The following is a 23,388-nucleotide window of genomic DNA, read 5'->3' as shown; positions in this document are numbered from 1 at the left end:
AAACTTGATAACAATTGATTTGTCCAATTCATCCGCGACGGCCTTGGGCAGATTTAATAAGCCGTCCTTATAATGGATGAAATGATTGATTATTTTCTGCCGTACTTTGGAGAGAGTTCAAGTGTAGTATCGTATTTGTTACAGCAACAGGAAATGTTTGCGTCACTCGGTTAAGGTATGTAAATAGCATCAAAAACATTTATCACATTATGTTATTAGAATAATATCACAGTCATGAAAAAAACGATAACTCAAAATGAAGATTTAGATAAAAAAAAAAATTCTCTTCACCTCGTCGACCATAAAGGTTTTGTCAGCGTATTCTTCTCGCCCTTTTTTAATTGGTATTTTAGTTGTTAAATTGCACCCAGAGAAACATGAAAACAACGACATGTTGTGCGATAATTGTCTTCAGACACTGGACACTATTGGTATTACTCAACACAATTGCTTAAGAAAAAACTTGTAAACGAGCAACGGGTATGATGTTGATAGTATAAAATATTGTGTGAGAAACGGCTCCCTTTGATGTAACATAGTTTTTGAGAATGAGGTAATTTATAACCCAAATAACCCAAGTTGTTAGGCCTGGAACCTCTTTTAGCAACTGGAGCACACAAATTGCTGCACCATTGGTGTTTATTCTTTAATATTATCTTCTGCAACTTCGATGACCAATTGAGTAAAAACTGTTACAGATTTGTTATTGTCCTGCATGTTGTGATACACCAAGTGATGAATACTATGGTCTTTGACAATTCCAAAATGTGTACGGTGCTTTTAAATGTATGTACTATGAGATGCATTATAATAAACATGTCTGTGCGGCACCTAAATGTAGCCCGAGCCCTAAATGTAGCCTGACCTTAATGAAGCCCCAAACATGTACCTAAATGTAGCCCGGACCTTAATGTAGCCCCAAACATGTACCTAAATGTCGCCCGGACATAAATGTAGCCCCAAACATGTACCTAATGTCGCCCGGACCTAAATATAGCCCCAAACGTGTACCTGAATGTCGCCCTGACATAAATGTAGCCCCAAACATGTACCTAAATGTCGCCCGGACCTAAATGTAGCCCGTGTGTACAAGTGGTCAATCTCCCCTTATATTATTATTAAAACATCTATTGGGAACAAAGTTCAATTGTCTCAGAGAGTCCGTTCAATGATGCACTTACCCATTTTAGCGAAAGTGTACAGTTAATGGTGAGAACAAACACAGTAGGACTATAGTGTAAAATGTGCACAGTTCTACACGGTACACAAATCCTATGATCATGGTCCATATTTCACTTTTATTGTACCGCCTGAAATAAGGCCCTTTTATTTATTTTTTTTAAAACTGATCAAACGTTCAGTAAGATTGATCTCACGAGACGGCTTATCGAAATCAACAGCTACGTTTTTTGAATTTTTATTTCAAATGTTTGTTTTTAATTGTAATGTCGTGACTATAAGAAGACCGATTGGGCTAAACCTTCTACGGGTTTGTTTGGCGTATTTGATGTTGTATTACTCGAACGGAAAATTGATGTGACAGTAAAATACAAAAGGCGTCCTGAATAAAATGCACCCAGTCTTTTAATAGTTAACCCCCAGCTGGATACAGAATTTTCCTTCTGAGAGCACAAGGACACTTCCTTGGGAAGTAGCTTTTAGCAGACTACTCCTTGACCCGGGTGGACGGCGCTAATTGACCCACCTGCCAAAACCACCAAGTTCATTATTCATTTAACCCCAATCAAATCTAGAATCTCTTTTATGAAAGCACGAGGATAACTCCTGCCTTGAGCGGACTCCTCCTTGAATAAACCCGGGTGGAAAGCGCTAATTGACCCGAGGGCCGGATCGCAGCTGGCCCGCTAGAGTATCACCGGCTTCTGGTTCTTGGAGAGTTCCTCCAGGGCCATGAAGTGCCGGTAGTTGTACCTCTCTGGTGGCTCTTCCCCGTGTTGCTGAAGTCTCCTCTTTTTACGACTAAAAAAAAAATACAAATTAATTTAAAAAAGGAACAGCGGTCAGAAATATTTGTCACACTCATGGTAGCGACCTTAAACGTTTCAACTGAATCGTTATTGCCTCAAAAAAAATCGCAAAACACACAAACTTAATGAGCTGTTTCATTGAATCTACCACAACCACTTCACTAAAAAAAAAAAAAAAAAAAAAAAAATTGGCAACGTCCCAAGTGTCTGCAGTCTACATCGGTTGCCGTTGATTTACCAACAAAATAGCAGCGCAACTCTCGTTTAGTTTGTTTCATTTGTCTGTTTAATTTTGTTTTAAATTATTGTTCCACTTGTTTTTCTTCGGGTCTCGGTTGCATAAGGATTAGGGAACAGCTGTTACGGGCACAATTATCTTCGGTCGTATTTTTTAAGAAAAAGCTTTCGTAACGATTACGAAACCACGTAGATTCGCGAAATTTTTGTCAAAATGCATTTTCCGAGTTTCTTGTTACGTAATCGCTGGTCGAAAATCGAAAAGTGCATTAGGCTGAAGACTCCCGATTGGTTAAAATAAATTAGCTTGGGGAATAATGACATTTCCTAAATTTAATCAAATCACATCTTAACCTTTCGAGTTAATAGCGTGGTTAATTCGTACTTAAAGGCATTACGCGGACACCTTTGGTAAATATTGTCAAAGACTCATTTGGTGTATCCCACTATGTATGACATGAAATCTGTGGAAATTTGGACCCAGTCGGTCACCGCAGTTGCAAGAAAATAAGTAAAAAGAAAACAACTTTTGCCTGCCCAATAAAAGGCTTTAGACATGAGGTATTTTATTTTATTTTATATTCAAAATATTTGAGTGAACATACTTCTCCCTCACAGTGTGTTATACGATCAACAGCTCTCCATTTATCTTTACCAAGTAAGTTTTTTTGCTAATAATTATTTTAAGTAATTACGGATTTTGTCCGATGCCTTTAATGTGTAGCGTGGTTAAATTCGTCCATTGTTGTGTCAAATGGCAGATTGTGATTGGAAAAACTAAATAATTCCCTAATCACGTTAGAAGGTTAGAAGTAAACAGATGACGTAGGTTACTGTTAAAGGCAGTGGACACTAATTGGTAACTACCCAAAATAGTTAATGTTGACATAAAAACTTACTTGGTGACAAGAAATGGAGAGCTGTTGAAAGTGTAAAACATTGTGAGAAACGGCTCCTTTTGAAGTAACGTATTTTCCGAGAAAGAAGTAATTTTTTACTTAAATGTTTGAATTTGATTTCGAGACTTCATAGAATTGTATTTTGAGGTTTCGAAATCAAGCATCTGAAAGTACACAACTTCGTATGACAATGGTGTTTTTTCTTTCATTATTATCTCGCAACTTCGACGACCAATTGAGTTCAAACTTTCACAGGTTTGTAACTTTGTGTATATGTTGAGATACACCAAAAGTGAGAAGACTGGTCTTGACAATACCAACGGTGTCCAGTGGCTTATAAAGAGGTGTCCAGGTGCCTACATCTTTCAACTCACCTTATTTGAATAATAAAGATGATCAGAACCCAGATGCAGGAGACGACATCGAAAAGTATCCACATGACAAGGTAGTGGATCGGACTCTGAAAAAAGAATTGGTAAAAAAGAAAATTCAAATGTTTTTCTTTTTTTTTGCAAGTCACCGGACACAAAAGCCGGATGGCCACTTCAAGGTCTGGTCTACAATACGTTTGTTCCAGGGGGCGTTGCCACCTACTCAAATTGAATTACCTGTATGTGTATTTATTGTGGTTGTTTGTTGCTCGTCTTGTATTATAAATTGTCTGTGAACTTGTATAATGTGGAACTGTTTATTTATTATTTGTTTGTTATTGCCGTATGTAATAATTATGTGGGGAAATTACTCCTTAAAGGCAGTGGACACTACTGATAACTACTTAAAATGCATAAAACCTTACTTCGAGTAAATGGGAGCTGTTGATGGTTTAAAACATTGTGGGAAACGGCTCCCTCTGAGGTAACGTAGTTTTCGAGAAAGAGGTATTTTTCCACGAATTTTATTCCGAGACCCCAGATTTAGAATTTGAGGTCTCGAAACCAATCATCTGAAAGCACACAACTATGTGACAAGTGTGTTTTTCTTTCATCTCGCAACTTTGACGACCGATTTAGCTCAAGTTTTCACAGGTTTGTTATGATGCATCTGTTGAGATGAACCAATAGAGAAGACTGGTCTTTGATAATTACCAATAGTGTCCAGGTCTTTAAATGGGTTATATTTGAAGTGCATTGTTACAGGCTAAACATGGGAGGGTCATTGTTTGAATCCAGTTGGTATGTCCCGTCAGGCATTTTGAGCTATTTACCTATTTACTATTGTTATGGGTTTTGTAGCGCACCGTTATAAAACCAAAAGAATTGTATTGTGTGGTTGAGATTTGCATTGCGGGGTGCTTAGAAGAGTTCTGTTTGGTAGTGAACCAGCGGACAGCTAGGCCAGCGTTGAGGCTGGTATGGGTCGTGTCGACCCGTCAAGCACGGGTAGGGGTCCGGTGGGTGGGTAAAGGCCCACAGCAACGCAAATTCATCCCGGGAATCTCGGACCAGAGGATAGCGGTTGCGAGGCATTGTGAGTAACCTCTTTAGTTCTGTTTAAACCACTAATTTGGCCGTTTCATAACACACTTTGCAAATTAAAGCGCACCAAAATATATATTTACCTTCTTTAATTCAATGCCGAAAAGATAAACAAAGTGTATATAAAAGATGAAAACCAATCAATGAATAACTTCAGTTTACACAAAGTGCCGTTACCTAAAACACTTGGCAAATACAAGAGCTCACAAACAAATAATTATGTTTGATTCAATGCCATAAATAGTGTGAACAACCTCTCTAAAAGATGAAAAATCAGACAATAAACAACTACAATTTACACAAAGTGCCGTTTCGTAACACACTCTGCAAATACAAGAGCTCACAAATTGTGTTTACTTCTTTAAAATTTAAATTCAATGCAGGAAATAATAACAACGTCTCTAACAAATGAAAAAAAAAAAAACGTGCAAATGCAAACGCTAGACACAAATCTCCCCTGTGCTTTCAATCAATTTCCCAATCTTACCCTATTGTTCTGTTTAAACCACTAGTTTGGCCGTTTCATAACACACTATGCAAATTAAAGCGCACAAACAATTTTACTTCGTTTAATTTAATGCCGAAAGTATTTGTGAACAACGTCTCTAACAAATGAAATTCAAACAAAGAAAATGTTTACACTAGCACGCGCCCAATACAGCTTCCCCTCAGTTGTGGGTTTAATTTCCGAAAATCATACCCTTTCGTTTTGTTTCATCCACTAATTTGGCAGTTTCGTAACACACTTTGCAATTTAAAGCGCACCAAAAAAAGTATTTGACTTCCTTTAATTCAATGCAAAATAAGATTTGTGAACGACGTCAGCTCTTTAAAAGATGAAAATCAAACAAAAACAAGTGAATTTAATGCGTGTGCAATACACAACTCTTGCCTCTGTTTATTTTGTTCTTGTTTAATTTATTTCTTTTCTTCTTTCTTTTTTCTTTCTTACTTTAATCTTACGTTTTATTTGTTTAGGTTGTTTATTTAAAGGGCCTGTTTACATTGGTTAACACTCTAAAAATTAACAGTCATAAAAACTTCCGTGTTAAGAAAAACAGCAGCTTTGAGTAGCAACAAGCATTTGGAAAGACGATTCATTTCAAAGTATTTTGGTTATTGTTATGGGGAGAAAACATCACTTTTTATATCCAAACATTTTTAATATAAGGAACGTTACCGCGGTAACACTTCTCAGATTGTGTTTTTCTATGAATAGGGATTGTTCTTCCTGCGTGGACATTCGCTCCAGATTTTCAGCAATAGCAAACAAATCTGAGCAACTTTTGAAATTGAACCAAAATTGGCTGGTTGTGGTGTGTTCAGCTTTAGGATTGAGATATTCAAACTGTTCCAAAAACCAAAGGTGTAGTTTGCCTTCATCATATTTTGAAGGAATGCTTCATCTAAGCAAGCTATAGTTCAAATTAAACCAATTAATTTTGGGGACGCAGCTGTAATCACCGCGCCCAATATCAATTATTATCGTACATAAGTATAATATGCCATCATTACTCATTTGGGCATATACAGTTATTGGCCATGTAAGTCCCCCTATTGATGTTCCATTTAATTTAATTTACTTTGCCGACGCAGCTGAAATCACCGTGCCCATCATAATAGAATAATATGACAATATTTATAATTAAACATTAATAAAAAAAAAATGATATTTACCAGTTGCCAAGCCGGGGCTTTAACAGACTGTAACGTTTGACATGATGACGTTGAGATGGACGTCGTGCCAGCGCACCAGAATAGCGATAACATCCATTCTTCCTGTACTGTCCAGACGTTCGTTGAGATATTCAGAGTTGCATTGTTCCTAAGAAAGAAAACAATAACATAATACAATGTTACCAATTTATAAGTTTTTCCTCACTTTACCACATTTGTATCAATTCACTAAACTTTAGTTTTGTTCATAAATACCACTGAGCCGTCAGTGGTAAGAAAACCTGGTGAAAAAGCAACTTCATTCAAACGTTGTCCGACGTTGTAACAGTGTTGCGATGTTGTAAACTATCTAACGCTAAGCTCAAAGCGACGTTGATGTTCAGTGGTGAAACATTTGACACGGTAATGCCAAGCTCAGTAAACCAACAGTACATGCAAACCGACGTGGCGGTAGCGTCGCCTTGTACAGCTTTGTACAATGACACATACAACGTGACACTTAGAATGAACAAACATGCTGTAATAGCTCGTTGTACCGATACAAGTTAGTACTTTTTCCCAGCGTCGGTACAACGTTAGGTCAGGCCAATATTTACCTTATATGACTGAAGTCGACGTCGTTGTACGTTGTGAGGACTCTACGCTTATCAGACGTGTTGATAGAAAATGTGTAGTGTGTGCCATTATTCGAGCTCCAATAGTCCTATGAAAGGAAACAAAACAATTCTTTAAGAACAAACTACAATTATTATAAAATAAACAATCCATATAAATCCAATAAATGTTACCTGACGAATTTCAAAGGTTACAACTAATTCTGAGTTTGACTCGACTTTTAAGCTCGGAGATAAACTGTGATTTGTTTCGTAGTATGTTGGTTTGAACTTTTGACTGGTCAACTTGTGTATGGCTTGTATTATTTGTATTTACCCGGTCAGTTTCCCCGGTGGTTCTTAAGTTAACTCGTTGTGCTCGTTGATGTCCCTCTCTTGTTTTTGGCGCTGTTTTATGTGTGCACTGCCATTACTACAGTGCACAGCACCTATAGCTTAATGCCCAATCCGATTGTCAAAGCAATTTTGGAAACGTTTCTTGCTCAAGGACACAACAAAATGTGTCACGACCGGGACGTGAACCCACCGTCTGCTGATTAGATACACCAGGGCCCAGTTTAATAAAGCCTGTACAACAAAGACTTGCTAAGCACAGAAAATTATTGCCTAGCAGGAACAGGTTACCAGACAAAACTACATTAAAGGGAAGGTACACGTTTGGTAATTACCCAAAACAAATAATATAAACTTAAAAACTGACTTGGTAACGAGCATAGGAGAGCTGTTGATAGTATAAAATATTAGGAGAAACGGCTCCCTCTGAAGTAAGCATAGATTTTTTTTCAATAAAATAATAAAAGACTTCTAGCTAGAAGTCTTTTTTCCTATCTGAGACACACAAATTCGTCCAACAGGGGTATTTTTTCTTTCATCATTTTCTCACAACACCGATGACCGATAGTGTCCAGTGTCTTTAAGTTTGCATTGATGTTGCTGGTGCCCAACGCAATTTTGCTTCGCGAAATAAAATGTAAAGCAGTATTTTTTGCTTAATAATAGCTGTATGAAATAAAGCCCGGTGCTCTTAACCACTCGGCCACGACAGGCCACGTAACATCGACCCCAGGCTCTTACCACATCATCCAAATCGACCCCAGTATCCAATATCGCCTCAAGTGTAACATTCAACCATTCCACGAAGTATGGGTGCGTGTCATCAGTTGGTGGCCAGACATCGAATAACATAGTCTTGTTTCTCTCCAGTATGAGCGTCAAAGTTTCGTGCAGTGTTGGGATTTTTTGCTTTCTGAACAGAATTATTTCATCTTCGGTTAGCTGGTCGGTTGTTCCATATGGGTTTATCTAATAATAGCAAGTCAAAAGAAATGGGAAATTATTAGTCATTTATTTTATTTATTTATTAGTTATTTGGTTAGATTTTTCATAATTTAGTTACTTGTTTTAGATGAGTATTTATTTTGACTAGTTACCTATTAACAAACAAGAATGAAAGTGAACGTTAACAAAATTAAAAGGGCATTGGAACAAAAATTATTATAAATGTTAACATCAAAGTAGTCACTATAACGGGCAGTAGTCTAGAACGATTAATGAGCTGAGCCGAACACTGAAGAAATGTTGATGCAAACAACGATTCCACTGAAGAAATTTGTTTTCATACTTTGTTCATTTTGGCGTTATAAAAACACGAATATCCGGTTTGGCGAAATTTCAGACCATCTCCAACAAATATACATTTGTTTGGCTTTTATTTCCTGTTTTTCTTCAGACCTTTATTTAATCCTTTTGTTTTTGTCCTCCTCTTTTTGCTATAAATTGATACGTTTATGTTTGTACTTGTAAAAGAAGGTCCGGTTTGGATCGAAAGCTGAGGCCATCTACCCTGTTATGTATATAATTGTATAATAACAAAAACGAAGTTAAAAATAAATCAAAACGGACCACCGGGCTGCTTGTGTCAACAAGGCAAGAATGTTGCTCATTAGTTTTGTGACAACCTTTTGTAAAGGAAGCAATTAAAAATCAAACAGGTTTAATTGACTGTCCCCTAATAGGACAAACAGGAAACGTGTAGACGAATGCAAACAAACAAAAATCACAAAAATTGCGTCAGTATTCTTTCAAGTAATCAAAATAAAAACGATAGCTAGGGCCATCCCCCTGCTAATTTTCTTCCCAAATTATCATTTCTCTTTTCTTCAAATCGGTCTATGTCGAAAAGCAGAACAGAAACAAAAAAGGAATCAAAACAAAATAACAAAAATAAAAATTATGTAGTGGGACAATTGTTAGAAAACACCATGGGTAACGCGAATTTTCTTCCTTTAAAGTAGGATTTGAAACTCTGTATGGTGGTAGAATAAATAAAAGGAGGGTAAACACTTTCTCTTCCTTTTGTCATTTTAATTTTAATTTTTTATAATCAATATTTTAAACTCATTGAAAACAAATTAAACTCATTTTAGCCTCCCGGAGGCTGTAAAACCTTTATTAAAAAAAAAAAAAAAAGGGACTAAATAAATGAACAAGCAAATAAAATAACTGAACAATAAAAATGTAACCAGTGTGTTCATTCAAACTATGATTCGTCTACAAACCTTGATGAACCAGGAGCCTGCGTTGAGCTGTTTCAACTCTTCCAATGTAAAGCTATCGGATTTCTCATCATAGCGGTCAGGGAACATGTCCGCCACATTGGTCGTTCGACCAAGTGTTACGTCGTGCATTATATATGGCACGCCATCGTAACTGTAAAAAATCAACAATAAGAACAGTTGTGAAGTGTGTATGGACTTTATTATCAATAATGTGATTAAAACCAATGAACAACTTCGGTTAGTTTTCCAAACATTAGCCCCTTACTTGGTAACGAGCAGTGGAGAGCTTTTGACAGTATAAAACATTGTGAGAAACGGCTCCCTCTGAAGTAACGTAGTTTTTGAGAAAGAAGTAATTTCTCACTCAAACAAAAAAAATCGGTGCTGAAGTCTTTTTTGGGGGCAACTAAAAGCATTTTGTGCAAGAAGTGTATTGGTCTTGCATTATTCTCTAGCAACCTCGATGACCAATTTAGTCCGCATTGTTCATAGATTTGTTATATTATGCAAATGTTGGGATGCACCAAGTGAGAATGCTGATCTTTGACAATAACCCAAGGTGTGATTGCTTTTATTATTGAATGCACTAGCCGTTCCACGCCACAGGACACTTAAGCCGTCTGGACGTGTTCCTATGGGATTGATATTCTTGTATTCGCAACAAACCACACGGGATATTTATTTCGTAGACTACTTTGGACCTCCAACATATAGTGACTGTTTAACATTTCAAAATGTCAATCCGAGACAACATTATTTGTGGACGATTTGACAAGGCGTTCTTGTGGAGATAATGTGTGGGGGCGTCTCTGTTTGACTCAGGTCTTCTCGTTTAGTTGTGGGAGGGATTTGAAAATCGCCGCCTTCGAAACTGACAAGCTCGAGATGTTTTCAAATGGTCTGGGTACTTTGTGTAGGAGACAAAAACAGAATGTCCACAGATCTACATCAAATTCATACAGTTTGAGGATAAAGATGGTAGAAAATTTCACCTATAATATTATTTGCTGAGAGGTGCTGTTGTTTTTGAGAAATGAGTTAAACGAGTCGCGGAGACGAACTTTTTTTTTCCCATAAAACGTATTTTCGTGACATTGTTTTTAAAAACTCAAAACTACAGCACCCTCAGCAAGTAATATTTTAAGGGCAGCTTTCTGCAATAACTATCTTCAAACTGTGTAAGTTTAATTTAAAATATGTGGACATTGTGTTTTGTGTTACAACAAGTACTCAAACCCTTGCGTTGTGCAAGTTTAATTAAATCTTTGGATGTTTTGTGTTTTGTGATATTATTGTTTCCAGTAAAATTACGAGAACACTGAAAAGGTGAAAGGAATTCCTTTATTGAAAAACCTCTTGATATGGTGGCGTGTGAATTGCTCGTTTGTGACAGAACATAGGAAACGGTTGTTTTTCAAAGGTTACACGTTGAGGTTACTGCACTGTGTATGATGGACTTAATGCCCATAAGGACACGCGTATGGAGGGGGTGGGGCTGGGCTGTCAATTAAAGGGATTGGTTATTTTTTTACGTAAGGTACTGATTCCGAATATTAATGGCACTAAAAAACAGCATTACAGCATTTTTGAACGTGTAATGCATTTTGAAAAACAGTTGACTTAGAAGTACTTCGAAAAATATGTCACTTGTTGTTTTTGTTCATTTTGCTGATGTTGCTGTTGTTGTCGTTGTTGTCACGACTGTCAGGGTTGACTAAATTGCCTTTGATGTAAATACTATAGTCGTTTCCGTTGTTGTCGTTGTTGGTGATGATGCTATCGTTCTGTTAGTTGTTGTCATTGTCGTTTTCGTTGGCACTGTCGAAGTCGTTGTCATGGTCAATGTCGTTGTCGTTGCCAGAGTCGTTGTCGTGGTCAATGTCGTTGTCGTTGCCACTGTCGTTGTCGTGGTCGTTGTCGTTGTCGTTTTTGTTGCCACTGTCGTTGTCGTTGTCGTTGTCGTTGTTGTTGTCATTGTAATTGCCGTTGTCGTTGCCACTGTCGTTGTCGTGGTCGTTGTCATTGTCGTTTTTGTTGCCACTGCCTGTCATTGTCGTTGTCGTTGTCATTGTTGTTGTCGTTTTCGTTGTCATTGTCGTTGTCGTTGTCATTGTCATTGTCGGTGTCGTGGTCGTTGTCGGTGCCGGTGTCGTTGACGCTGTCATTTTTACTAATGCAGTTGTTGTTTCCTAGAAAGTTGAACTTACCTAATCCGCACGTCTGTGTCTATACCGTATACATCATATAGATCCAGGGCGATCTCAAACGCAATAGGAGTATTTTCTGGTGCAAGCTTTAAGAAAAAAAGATATACAAAATTGCATTAATTTGATGAACTCCTGACATTTTGAAATGTGAGCGTCATGGAGCTCGTTTCACAGAGCACTGATAATCACATTTTATAAGATGTGTATAATTTGGTTTGCGGTAACACCATCTGTGTAGATAATGTTACATTTTTGACTCTCTGCTGCCTGCAGCCAGTAGACCGAAAACATCAGTTGATAACTCACTTAATTTCCAGCAAAACCAGGCGAAAACCTCTTATTTCTGTCTTCAGAGATGTCCGAATGACATGACCTATGACCCTCGAGTATATTGTGAACTAACACGGTTGGCCATTTTGTGGAGTCCAAAATTTGACTCCTCAAATTGGCGTGCAGCGTTAGTTCAAAAGATAAAAGGAAAACCATGCAATTTAAAGGCATATTTTTGTCGATCATTATATTCTACTTTTAAAACACCTTTCAAACCATATGCATTTCAAAGAACAACTCGCCCAATCAAAGGCAACGTGTCCCTTTAAAGGCAGTGGACACTATTGGTAATTACTAAAAATAATTATTAGCATAAAACCTTTCTTGGTGACGAGTAATGGGGAGAGGTTGATGGTATAAAACATTGTGAGAAACGGCTCCCTCTGAAGTGCCATAGTTTTCGAGAAAGAAGTAATTTTCCACGAATTTGATTTCGAGACCTCAGATTTAGAACTTGAGGTCTCGAAATCAACCATCTAAACGCACACAACTTCGTGTGACAAGGGTGTTTTTTTTCTTTCATTATTATCTCGCAAGTTCGATGACAGATTGAGCTCAAAATTTCACAGGTTTGTTATTTTATGCATATGTTGAAATACACCAAGTGAGAAGACTGGTCTTTGACAATTACCAATAGTGTGCATAGCCTGTATAGCAATTTCGAGTGCGCACTTTTAGTTGACTAGCAACATACATGTGCAGTTACGCACTCCCTCGAACGACTCGTCTATAGGCCTTTTCACACGAGGAAAGTAAGCAGGGGGTCCTTGGTCTTAAGAACACAACGTTGTTTAATCCACATCGTGTGAAAGGTACCTCTGCTTAAATAGGCACGGGTCCCTACCACGATCGCCCGTGTGTGCTGTGTGAATGAACATTGCTTGCGTAACGAAGGACCCTGGTGTGGCTGGAGCTACCACGCATGCGCGCAAAAAGAAACACATAGTGCAAGAAAATCAAGATGTTCGACCGTTGTACGATAACGTTAAACCTTTGAGCATGTTTATGAGAACGTGTGCACGACTCCTTCAAGAGAGCAAATTTTCAATGTTTAGCATGAGATCGTTGAGACATGTTTTATAAAGTTCACTGTCGAAAATCAATTTGATTTTCTCTAAAATTCCATCATAGTTCTAGGAGTAGGCCTACGTAGCATTCGTTCGATAAGTTTCATGATCGAGCATAGAACGACATATTTATATAAAAAAACTTCAGTGTGCAACAAAATGCGTGCCAGATTTATGACAACATTCATCGGTAAGAATCTGCACTCCCCAGTTTATAATCGATTGTTACCTTTTCTGTTTGGAATTGGTGGTCGGGAGCATGAGTGAATGGTTCAAGCAACTCAACTACACGTTCATTCTTCGTCCAAAACAAAAATCTTTTTTAGGGGCCGCCGATTCACGACAGTGCAGAAAAATGATTGGTACATATACGTTGGCGATGCGGATATCAGTGAAATGGACAATGAACAATGTTGACCTTTAGCACCACAAAAGACGAATGTTCTGAAACACGGGACGTTGGTTTCTGCGCCGTGTGAAAGGTCCTGTTTGAGTTTGACCAACGCCCTTGGTCATGACAACTGGCACCGGGGACCAAGGACCCTAGTTTGACTTTGTCGTGTGAAAAGGGCTTATGTCCATCAGTACCACGGAATTCAACACCCCGTTGCCTTCCGCCTTTTCGCTTGGTTCCCCTCTGCGATTTACACATGTTAGCATGGAACAGGCTATAGTATATCGGGACCACGTATGAAACCATATATCATGAGACTGGTTCCAATATTGGTCGACCACAGAGTCAAACCTTGGGTTCAGTCAAAAATAGTCAACCTTTAGGCCCTTTTCGAAACCGCGGTTTCGGCTTTGGATTCGGCTTGAGGCTCCATTCTCTCGTCTGAAGCACTGGGCGCGTATACGCAAAGCACGCGTAATTTTCAAAACAACCGGCGGGCAAAGCTAGCCTGAGCCGAATCCAAAGCCGAAGCCGTGGTTTCGAAAAGGGCCATAGTTAACCACGGTGCACACTTGAGCTTGCTTTAGTTAGTTAACGTCGCTAATTGAGACTAGTCTAGTGTTACCTCTTCGGCACCTCGATGGGCGTAAAGCAACGGCTTGGCCGGTAGCTGGTCGTACTTCAGCAGGCACGGTGATTGGATAAACACTGGTGAGATGTATAAACCAACGAGTCCGATGAAATACCACAGTGCTACATCACGGACAGGTACTCCTGCCGACAAAACACGACAATCCAAATATTAAAAATGACACCAGGGTAAGGGGAAAACCAGGCGCTACTTACAACGGCACTTGACACGAATCAATTATACTAATAGATACTGTTGGAATAACACAACTCTTACTTAGTAACGAGTAATGGAAGGCTGTTATAAAACATTGTGAGAAACGGCTCCCTCTAAAAAAATTGGTAATTTCTTACTCAAACATTAAAATACTTCAGGTCTAAAGCCTTTTTAGGTAACTGGGCAACGAGTTTTTTTTTTCTTCTTCTTCTTTTTTCTTCTCTTGCAACAACAGGTGACCAATTGAGTCCACATTTTCACACATGTGTTGTTGTTATTTTATGTATATAGGTACAGAAAAGGTGCATTTTAATGTTGAGAGTATAACTTGGGTTTTGCTCTCAAAAATGGAATACGATAAATCCTTTCTTGGTATAAAGAGCACGGGGAAGCTGTAAATATTAGAGACGTTGTTAGAAATAACTCCCAGCGAAATGTAGTTTTGGAAAGAGTGAGAATTGTTCAACAACAAACAAAGTGAATAATGTAAATGGCTTTATGCATGATCGAGCTCTCTCAGGCATCTGAAAGAACACTTCCTCAGACATATGAAAGCACACATGTCAAGGCAACGAGAGTGTTTTTTCTGTCGTTGATTTATTGCAACTTCGATGACCAATTTGAGCCCGAATTTGCACAGGTTTGTGACTACGTATTCATTGTGCTTGGAGCACACGTACAAGTGAGATTACAGGTCTCCGAAAAAGAAAAAAAAGTATCTGAGGTTTCCATAGTCTTGGCCCAAGACTATGGTGCTTGATATTGGATAGTTGAATCGCCAAAGCACGCCCGCCACGGTATGATTTAGTTAACTGGACGGCTTGAAATCTAGACTATACTGGCAAGCGACATACTGGCAAGCTACTATGGTATATAGATTTTTATTTTTATTTATTTATTTATTTATTTTTTTTTGGGGGGGGGGATTGTAATACGAGAATATGTTTTTTTGTACGCTGCATCTTATTTCTGCATCGGCTGAATTATGCAACGTACTCCTTGGTGAATTCGCAGTTGGAGTACACAAATCTTGAGACCTATAGCGATACGTCGCTACACGAAGTTAAGTGTCTTGCTTAAAGGCACTAGACAAGACTGGTAGTTACTCAAAATAAGTGTTAACATATTAACTCAATTGGTAACGAGAAATGGAGAGCTGTTGATTTATTAAACATTGTGAAAAACGGTTTCCTCTGATGTTAAGTTGGTTTTGAGAAAGAGGTAATTTTTCAATCAAATAATAATGAAAGACTATAGCCTTTTTATTATGAAACTGAACCACACACAAAGTGATACAATGTTGTTGTTTTTTCTTGTATTATTCTCTTGCGAAAATCGATGACCGATTGATCTCAAATTTTTACAGGTTTGTAATGTTATGCATAATAATGATGGGATACACCAACTTACAATGCTGGTCTTTGACAATTACCAATGTGTTCTGTGCCTTTAACAAAAACAAATGGACGGTCACTTAATTTTAAGAGAGAGACTCAAACACACTCTGCTGATCAGAGACACCGGAGTTTGGTTCCAAAGCACTTGACCGATCGTTTACGACACGTCATTTGTTTATCTATAGTAGCCGTACTATCTGCTGACAGGCATTTGCACTTTTTTTTAAGAGTTGTAACTTGACTTGTCATTGACTATTCTTCACTTTTCATTATTTCTGTAAAATACATTCTTTAATTGTATTAACAATTTTGGTTTCTCGAAATGAAAAAAATACGCCGCGTTGAAAACGGCGTTTCCTTCCGTCATGTCACATCCAGTTAGTTTAAAAATAAACTTTCCAATCAAAGCTAAGTAAACCTTAACTCGCTTAAATAATTTGATTAAAGAATAATTTGTTCTTTTGATTGATTTATTTTTGGGTGGACAATTGTCTTTCCATATATAAAAAGGATTTAGGGGCCTACGCCGTTCACTTCTAATTACTTGATTTCTCGTAAAACTGCAAAGAATTTATTTGCACCCAATGCATCATCTTTACGTGCTATGTGTTCCAGGGGGTCGATTTCACAAAGAGTTAGGACTAGTCCTAACTTAGGACTAGTCCTAGGAGATATACAAAATGTGTGGCTGATCCTAAGATAAGACGAGTAACTTGTCCTTACTCGAGATAAGACTATAGTCTTAACTCTTTGTGAAATCCACCCCATAGTGCATGTTACCTGTTTTATATTTAAAGGAATATTGCAGAACTGGTTAGAATCAAACTTGTCTAAGATCACAGAATTAAATACAACTCACACGGTCTGTTGATAATGACGATGATGATATTAATGGTAGAAAACATCCCTGAAAATATTTCTGTCTTAAATGTCATATTTGATATGAATCAAACAAACTAATTTCCTGTTTGGAGTGTATTGTTCAGTCAGTGTTATTATTTTCTTTTTTTAATCGATGTCATTCAAAATTTGTAATCGGTTTTTCACTTTTCTCTCGTGAGCCAGATGGCCGATCGATCTCAAACTTCTACCGGGTTGTCAGTTTACGTATTTGGTGGATTACATAAAGTGCTTACATTGCCAGCAACTGTTTTGTAAGCAAAACCAATTCTGTAATGTTCTTTTAAAGCAAAATGCTCATGTTTCAGTGATGTAAATATACAAAAAAAAAAGTATTAACGGAATATTTTAGCAAACAGACGCCGAGTTTAATCTTCATTAAGTAGAGTTGGTGTGAAATTATTCATTGGTTTATGTAGCCTTTAATTGAAAACAAAGGGTAGGCCCTATGCGATTCGATTACAAATTTTATAGATATGGCGTGAACTTTTTTGACTCTTACACTATTCCGCAAAGGCTGTTACAGCAGTGCCAAATTGGTTTAATTTGTATTATTAGTCGTATCACGGCGGCGTGTGTGTAAGTTGCTGTCGTTGTCGCTGACATTGTTGCTGTCGCCGTCGCTGTCATTATGGTTGCTGTGGTTATCACTGTCGCTGTCATTTTCGTTGTCGCTGTCATTGTTATTGTTGTGGATGTGGTTGTGGCTGTCGCTGTCCCTGTGGCTGTCGCTGTCCCTATCACTGTCACTGTCACTGTTGCTGTTAGGGTTGGGGTTGGGATTGTGGTTGGTGTCGGTGTCGTTTTCTGTGTCTCTGTCGCTGTCGTAGTCATCGTCTCTGTTGTTGTCGATGCCATTGTTGGGGTTGGGGTTGTTGTCGGTGTCGGTTGCGTTGTTGGGGTTGTTATTTAGCTTTGTCCGTTGTTTTCAAGGTGGACTCCATCATGCTATTATTTATAATACAGCACACGTTGTATACATCAAACTATAAGGACACTATGAAGAACCTGCTCCGTCAGACACTGTGAAAAAAAGGGTATTTGATTTTCCGTGGTGCTATGATTTGTGGGGTGTTGTGGCTGGGGATTTTTTTTCCAGAGAATCTTACTCAAGATCAGATTCCGAAGTCATCCGTATTTTGGTTCGAATACCGGTCGTAACACGTGTGTCATTGAGCAGGACACTAAACTATAATTGCTTCTCTCCACACAGGGGTGTAAATTGGTACCTGTGAGGGCAGAGATGGTTATTGTGATATTGAAATAGCTTATTAGAGCTTACATTACTTGGCAGCAGGCTGTAGACTCCCAATGGAGCTGAGATGGTTAAAGGAATGAAATGATCGGCCCAGTGTTCAGGGGTAATAATGTGCTCGTGCAGTGCACTGATAATTGAAATCGTGCCTAGAAATGAGATGTTGTGAATCCCAAGCTTGAGTAATGACTAATACTTAATAGAAACAAACAACGGGGTCGAGGGAATGAGAATGATTTATTTGGTTTGCGGTAACACTGTGTGTGTATCTTCTTGCTATAGAAAGAGTAAGTTATTGAGAACTTGTCTTTATATTCTAGTACCACGGAGTAGAATTTCGGAATTTGTGAGACTTCTGAAAACCCAGTAGCCTATTTCACGAAACGCTTGGATTAATCCAATCTCGAGTTAGGACGAGTAACTCGTCCTAAACTAAAGATGGGTTCAATTCGTCCTAGAGCAGCTGTCGATTTCACCAAACTCTTCCTAACTTAGGATTAATCAAGGACTTAAGACGAGTAAAGTTCCTTATCCATAAACGTTAGGACGAATTGAACCCATCCTGAGTTACGACGAGTTCCTGCTAAACTCCAGATAGAATTAATCCTAGCATTTTGTAAAATCCGCTGCTGATGTTTCAGTGTAAAGTCAGTCACTGCTCTGATTTGTTCTCCTGAAAAGAGAATGTGGTTGATTTTTACCTCTTCTTTGTAGGGTGCCCATTCCACCTGCCACGAACCAGCTCAAACTAGTCATTATTATCACTCCAATTAGGTGAGCGAACGGACCGACAAACTGCACGATACAAAAAGAACAAGCAAAATATTTGAAATTTATATTATTGTTTAAATTAATTTTAGCAAATGGCAATCGGGTAGACACATTGGTTTCATTTGGTACTTTACATATAACATGTAATTGTTTGTTTTATATTTTTGTTTGCATCTTTCTAGTAATTAGGTCCCTATGTCCTTGAGTAGAATACAAATAGAACAATACCTATACCAACAACTAAGAACAGGCGCTTATAAAGATGAACAGTTTTCATCTTAAAATAAAAAAAATTAAATGGAGGAAAAATAAATAATAAAAAACAGCAAAAGTAAGAAATATTGAAGTCTTCATCACAACTTAAAAATTAAACATTTAAAAATGAAAATTTATTGCGTTTCGAAAAGGGTCAAGTAGTTTAAGAGGTCACCATTATACCTTTAAGTTATCCATGGCAAAATACATAATTTGTTCCTTTACCTTCAAAAGTTGTGGAACATAATGCCACAGTGAAGTGAAGTTCAAAACAGTGCAGGGAAAAACCAACATAGCAACTGACAAGGATAGATCCAGAACTATCCCAACCTGTACCAAATAATTATGGAAAAAAAATATTGTTCTAATTAAGTTGCAAACACAATAAAATATTGTACAAAATAGTAAATAAATGCAGTTGTCTTCATCAACAAACATAGAGTCGGTGTAGGCACACTGCACACTATTGGTAATTACTCGAAATAAATGTTAGCCTTCAAACGTATTTGGCAACGAGCAATGGAGAGCTGTTGATAGTAAAAAAATATTGTGAGAAACGGCTTCCTCTAAAGTAGCGTAGTTTTTTAGAAAGAGGTAATGTTTCACTCATATAGGACATGTTTTAGTCACCTGAAAGCACACACATAATTGTGCAACAAGGGTTATTTCCCTTTATACTATTCTCTTCCAATTTCGATGACCAACTGAGTCCACATTTTCACAGGTTTGTTATGTTATGCGTATCTTGGGATACACCAAGTGAGAACCCTGGTCTTTGACATTTACCGAAGGTTGCCAGTGCCTTTTAATTGCGAAATGTATTTAAGCTTCATAACGAGTCGTCATGGAATCAACAATATTCGCGAGGATAATCAAGTACGTCCAAATCTATGATACACCAAATCAAAGAAGGCGAGCGACAACATTTAACGGTGGACAATACGTCTGTAAATTCTTAATTGCTGAAACTCATTTAAAGCTTCATAATAAAAGTACTATGACGTGAATCAACACAATTATGAAGTTCATTTACCCGAAGATAATTTTTGGGCACGGTCGTGAAATAAGAGTACGCCCTCTGTGGGTGAAGAGGGAAGGGGGCTTTAAAATAGACATAGGAAATAATAATACATCTGTTGCAAACTCACCAACCAATGCCCTTTGGTATAAAATGCAAAAAAAAAAGTTTTTATCTCACGTTTCGACCCTGAACAAATTCTTGCTCGAAACTAAAAGGAAAAACCCTTCGAGAAAGACTCTGCTATGGGTCGAAACGTCAGGCCATTTCCTATATATTTTTTCAGTAAAAAAGACAGGTCACCTTTTTACATTGATCGTTAAGTCGTTTAGTTTTACTAGGGAACAAGACCCAAATGACCTTTGAACTATAAGAAATAAAATCACATACCTTATGTACTCCGTGGAGATTTAACTGCTGTCTGCAAGCAATGTGTAAAAACGCGAAGAACTGTGTATAAAGAAGCAGAAAATTAACACAGGAAGTTAGAGGAAGCTTGAATCAAGGCTAACTTTTCACCACGTGCTCTATACCGGCTATGGTAATTGGAGGATGCGTAGTCTTCCTCTCAAACCGCGACCTTAATGTTTCTTGTTTACCGGTAGGCTACAAGCTATTCGAATTGGTCCGAACGCACTTCAGATTTCATTGGTACGTCTGCGACTTAGATCGTATTTTTTTTAAGTTATAAAATGTTTTAATATATAATTCAGATTAACAGTGTTGTTAATGTTATTGCTGTTAAGTTCATGTATAGGGTTCGAATCCCTCTTGTGGCACTTTGTGTCCTTGAGCAACATGCTCTACTATAATTGCTTTGCTCCACCCAGGGGTATACATGGATACTTGCAAGGGAAGAGGTTGATATTGAGTTAGAGAAAGCCTACATGAGCACACGACAGCTTAGGATGTATAGACTTTTATCACGGTGTGGCCATCTTGATTTTACTCCATTCCAACTCATTGTAACCAAACTGAGGCTGGACGTTATAATAGTCTGGTGCCATGTTTGCGCAATGAATGTTGGCATTCATTACTCTAATTGGAAACAGGGAACATTACCAAGATTGTGACCGCGTAATAAAGGTCTATACTCCCCAGGGAGCTGATAAAGAGTGTAAATGAATTGTATTGGCTCAAAGACCAGCCGTCGATTTCACCAAACTCTTCCTAACTTAGCATTAATTTGAAATAGTATAGGACTTCGGATGCGTAAAGTTCTGTATCCAAAGGCGTAGGACACATTAAACCCATCCTAATTAATTAGGACGGTAACTCGAGTTAGGATAAATCATAGCGTTTCGTGAAATCGGCTGCAGGACACTTATGCAAAGCTGTATTTAGATCTAGTTATTATTCTTCTTAAATTAAACTATAGTAGATATTCAATACACATGGTGGTATCGCAAACCAAATATTAACGAACCTCTTACCAAAAGCAATATAGCATAACAGCACAGTGCGCATGACAACGCCATGAAGAATATGTAATAGCGCCACCACATGCCCGTCATCTCGGCGAGATCTCTGTTATAAAAGCACAAGCACAAAAAAATCAATATTTCAGTGTAGAAAATTACATTTCTTTTTTGATTACCAACAACTGTCACTGTGTTTTGTTTGTTTTTGTCTTTCCTCTTCGTTTACACTTTTTTTTTTAATTGTTTATCGTTTATAGTTACTATGATTGACATATTTTAACATGTGTCCCTTTTTACAATCTGTAACACACTCGGATTCAAACTCTGATCAGCAGAGAGTGGGTTCGAGTCCCAATCGTGATACCTGTGTCCTTAAGCGAGACACTTACCCATGATGCTTCGTCCTTCGGATTGGACGTAAAACCCTTGGTACCGTGTGTTGTGTAACGCACGTAAAATAACCCGGTGCACTTTATCAAAAAAAGCAGGGGCTCGACCCGATGTTCCTGGTTTGATTCGCTGCATACTGCGTCACGGCAACTTATAAACCACAACATATTTATATGTAAAAGTAGACCTCATAATTCAAACGTAGTCCCACATACCTTGCTGGAGATTAGTAAATGTTAAAGTGTCCTGAGCGTCACTGGGTGACGGTTATGAGCGCACTTTTAACAAAAACAACTTATTATTATTATAGTTCAGTATCAGTATTTGATTATACCTGTTAAAGTATGCTGAGTCGTTTGCAGCTGAGAGCCAGAAGAACATGTTGGTCATAGATGTGAAGCACACGAGCATGACAAAGATAAACCATAATCTCTCCGTCTGTCAAAACAAAATATAAAACAAAACAGTTAGCTTTTCCAATCAAAATTATCAACCAAGAGGCCCAAAATGCAAAAATTAAAAATAATGGTAGTGGCTGGTGTTTCAACCCGTAGAAGAATCTTTCTCGAAGGCTAAAACAAATAACGACTTCAGAAAGACTCCGGTAGTTTCGAATGTTCAGGAACTAACAATTGTCAGAAGTCTTGTTAGGTATTTCAGTGAGAAATTACGTCTTTCTCAAAAACTATACGTCATATTTCAGCGGGAGTCTTTTCTCACAATATGTAATACTATCAACAGCTCTCCATTGCTCGTTACCAAGTAATGTTTTTATGCTAACAGTTATTTTGATTAATTACCAGTAGTGTCCAGTGCCTTTAAGCTCGGGTAAATTGTAATTGATATTAACAGTTCACAAACCTAACAAAAACATCTGGTCTCCACTTTACCTTTAAATTCACAAATAAATCAATTTCCCCTCGGTACAATTTATCGGTACCAGTAGAGAAGTCGGAAACCTACTTTTTGACATTTTGCAGGACGTCAACTTCACCCGTCAACAAGAATCATCGATACAACATTTCAAGTGTTACAAAAAATCATATTTTACATTCGGCTGCAAATACTTCTTTTTGCGTATCTATGGAGGAAAGAGTTGTCAAAAGTGATTGGCAACACACTCCCCTGGAGACATGTAAAACGGATGCGGTTAAAGTATCATTAAATCAATTTTGATTACAAACATGAGTGAGAACGTATTGAATAACGGGTGGTTGATAGGAAACCGTCACAGGAAGCCCAGCAGGGCCCCAACGTCATAAAGCATGTAAGCACAAAAACTTGCTAACCACAGAAAAGTATTGCTTAACAGAAACAGGTTACCAGCCAAAATTACATTTTGGTTCACAAAATTACATTTGGTTCACAATGTTTGCGTAACAAAGCAATTTTTCAGGGTGCTTTGACGCAATATGCAGACAATCAAGCCATACACACTAGGGAGAACCCCCTTTTCTTGTATGTGTTATTTTACTTGCGTTACGCAACTCACGGGACCAACGGCTTAATGTCCCATCCGAAGGTCGAAGCAATGGTTAAATGCCTTGCTTTAAAATGACACATGTGTCACGATTGGGATTCGAACACGCACTCTGCTGATGAGTTTGAATCCGGTGCTATTAACCGCTGATTTTTACAAGCGCCGTGCCGCAATGTAGGCCTATAAAGGGGAATGTCTTACAACCATG

At 38.0% G+C, this 23,388-nt stretch overlaps 1 protein-coding gene across 1 annotated transcript in view; it reads right to left on the bottom strand.

Moving 5' to 3' along the window:
• Positions 1-899: 899 nt before the first annotated feature.
• The window catches only part of LOC117298886 (glycerophosphodiester phosphodiesterase domain-containing protein 5-like), a 47,016-nt gene continuing 24,527 nt past the window's right edge, over positions 900-23,388 (bottom strand). The window contains exons 3-15 of the mRNA XM_033782256.1: positions 22,035-22,138; positions 21,323-21,416; positions 20,280-20,339; positions 19,097-19,201; positions 18,547-18,640; positions 14,072-14,220; positions 11,656-11,741; positions 9,449-9,599; positions 7,965-8,192; positions 6,873-6,979; positions 6,277-6,424; positions 3,499-3,584; positions 900-1,980 (exon numbers count right to left, since the gene is read on the bottom strand). Of these exons, the coding sequence (XP_033638147.1) occupies positions 1,866-1,980; positions 3,499-3,584; positions 6,277-6,424; positions 6,873-6,979; positions 7,965-8,192; positions 9,449-9,599; positions 11,656-11,741; positions 14,072-14,220; positions 18,547-18,640; positions 19,097-19,201; positions 20,280-20,339; positions 21,323-21,416; positions 22,035-22,138 (1,527 nt within the window). The 3' untranslated portion in view covers positions 900-1,865. The remainder of the gene's footprint in view (positions 1,981-3,498; positions 3,585-6,276; positions 6,425-6,872; positions 6,980-7,964; positions 8,193-9,448; positions 9,600-11,655; positions 11,742-14,071; positions 14,221-18,546; positions 18,641-19,096; positions 19,202-20,279; positions 20,340-21,322; positions 21,417-22,034; positions 22,139-23,388) is intronic.

The sequence above is a fragment of the Asterias rubens genome, chromosome 13, assembly GCF_902459465.1.
Source record: "Asterias rubens chromosome 13, eAstRub1.3, whole genome shotgun sequence".
Lineage (NCBI taxonomy): Eukaryota > Metazoa > Echinodermata > Asteroidea > Forcipulatida > Asteriidae > Asterias > Asterias rubens.
The sequence above is the reverse complement of the archived record's forward strand: the minus strand, read 5'-3'. Positions and strand labels throughout refer to the sequence as shown.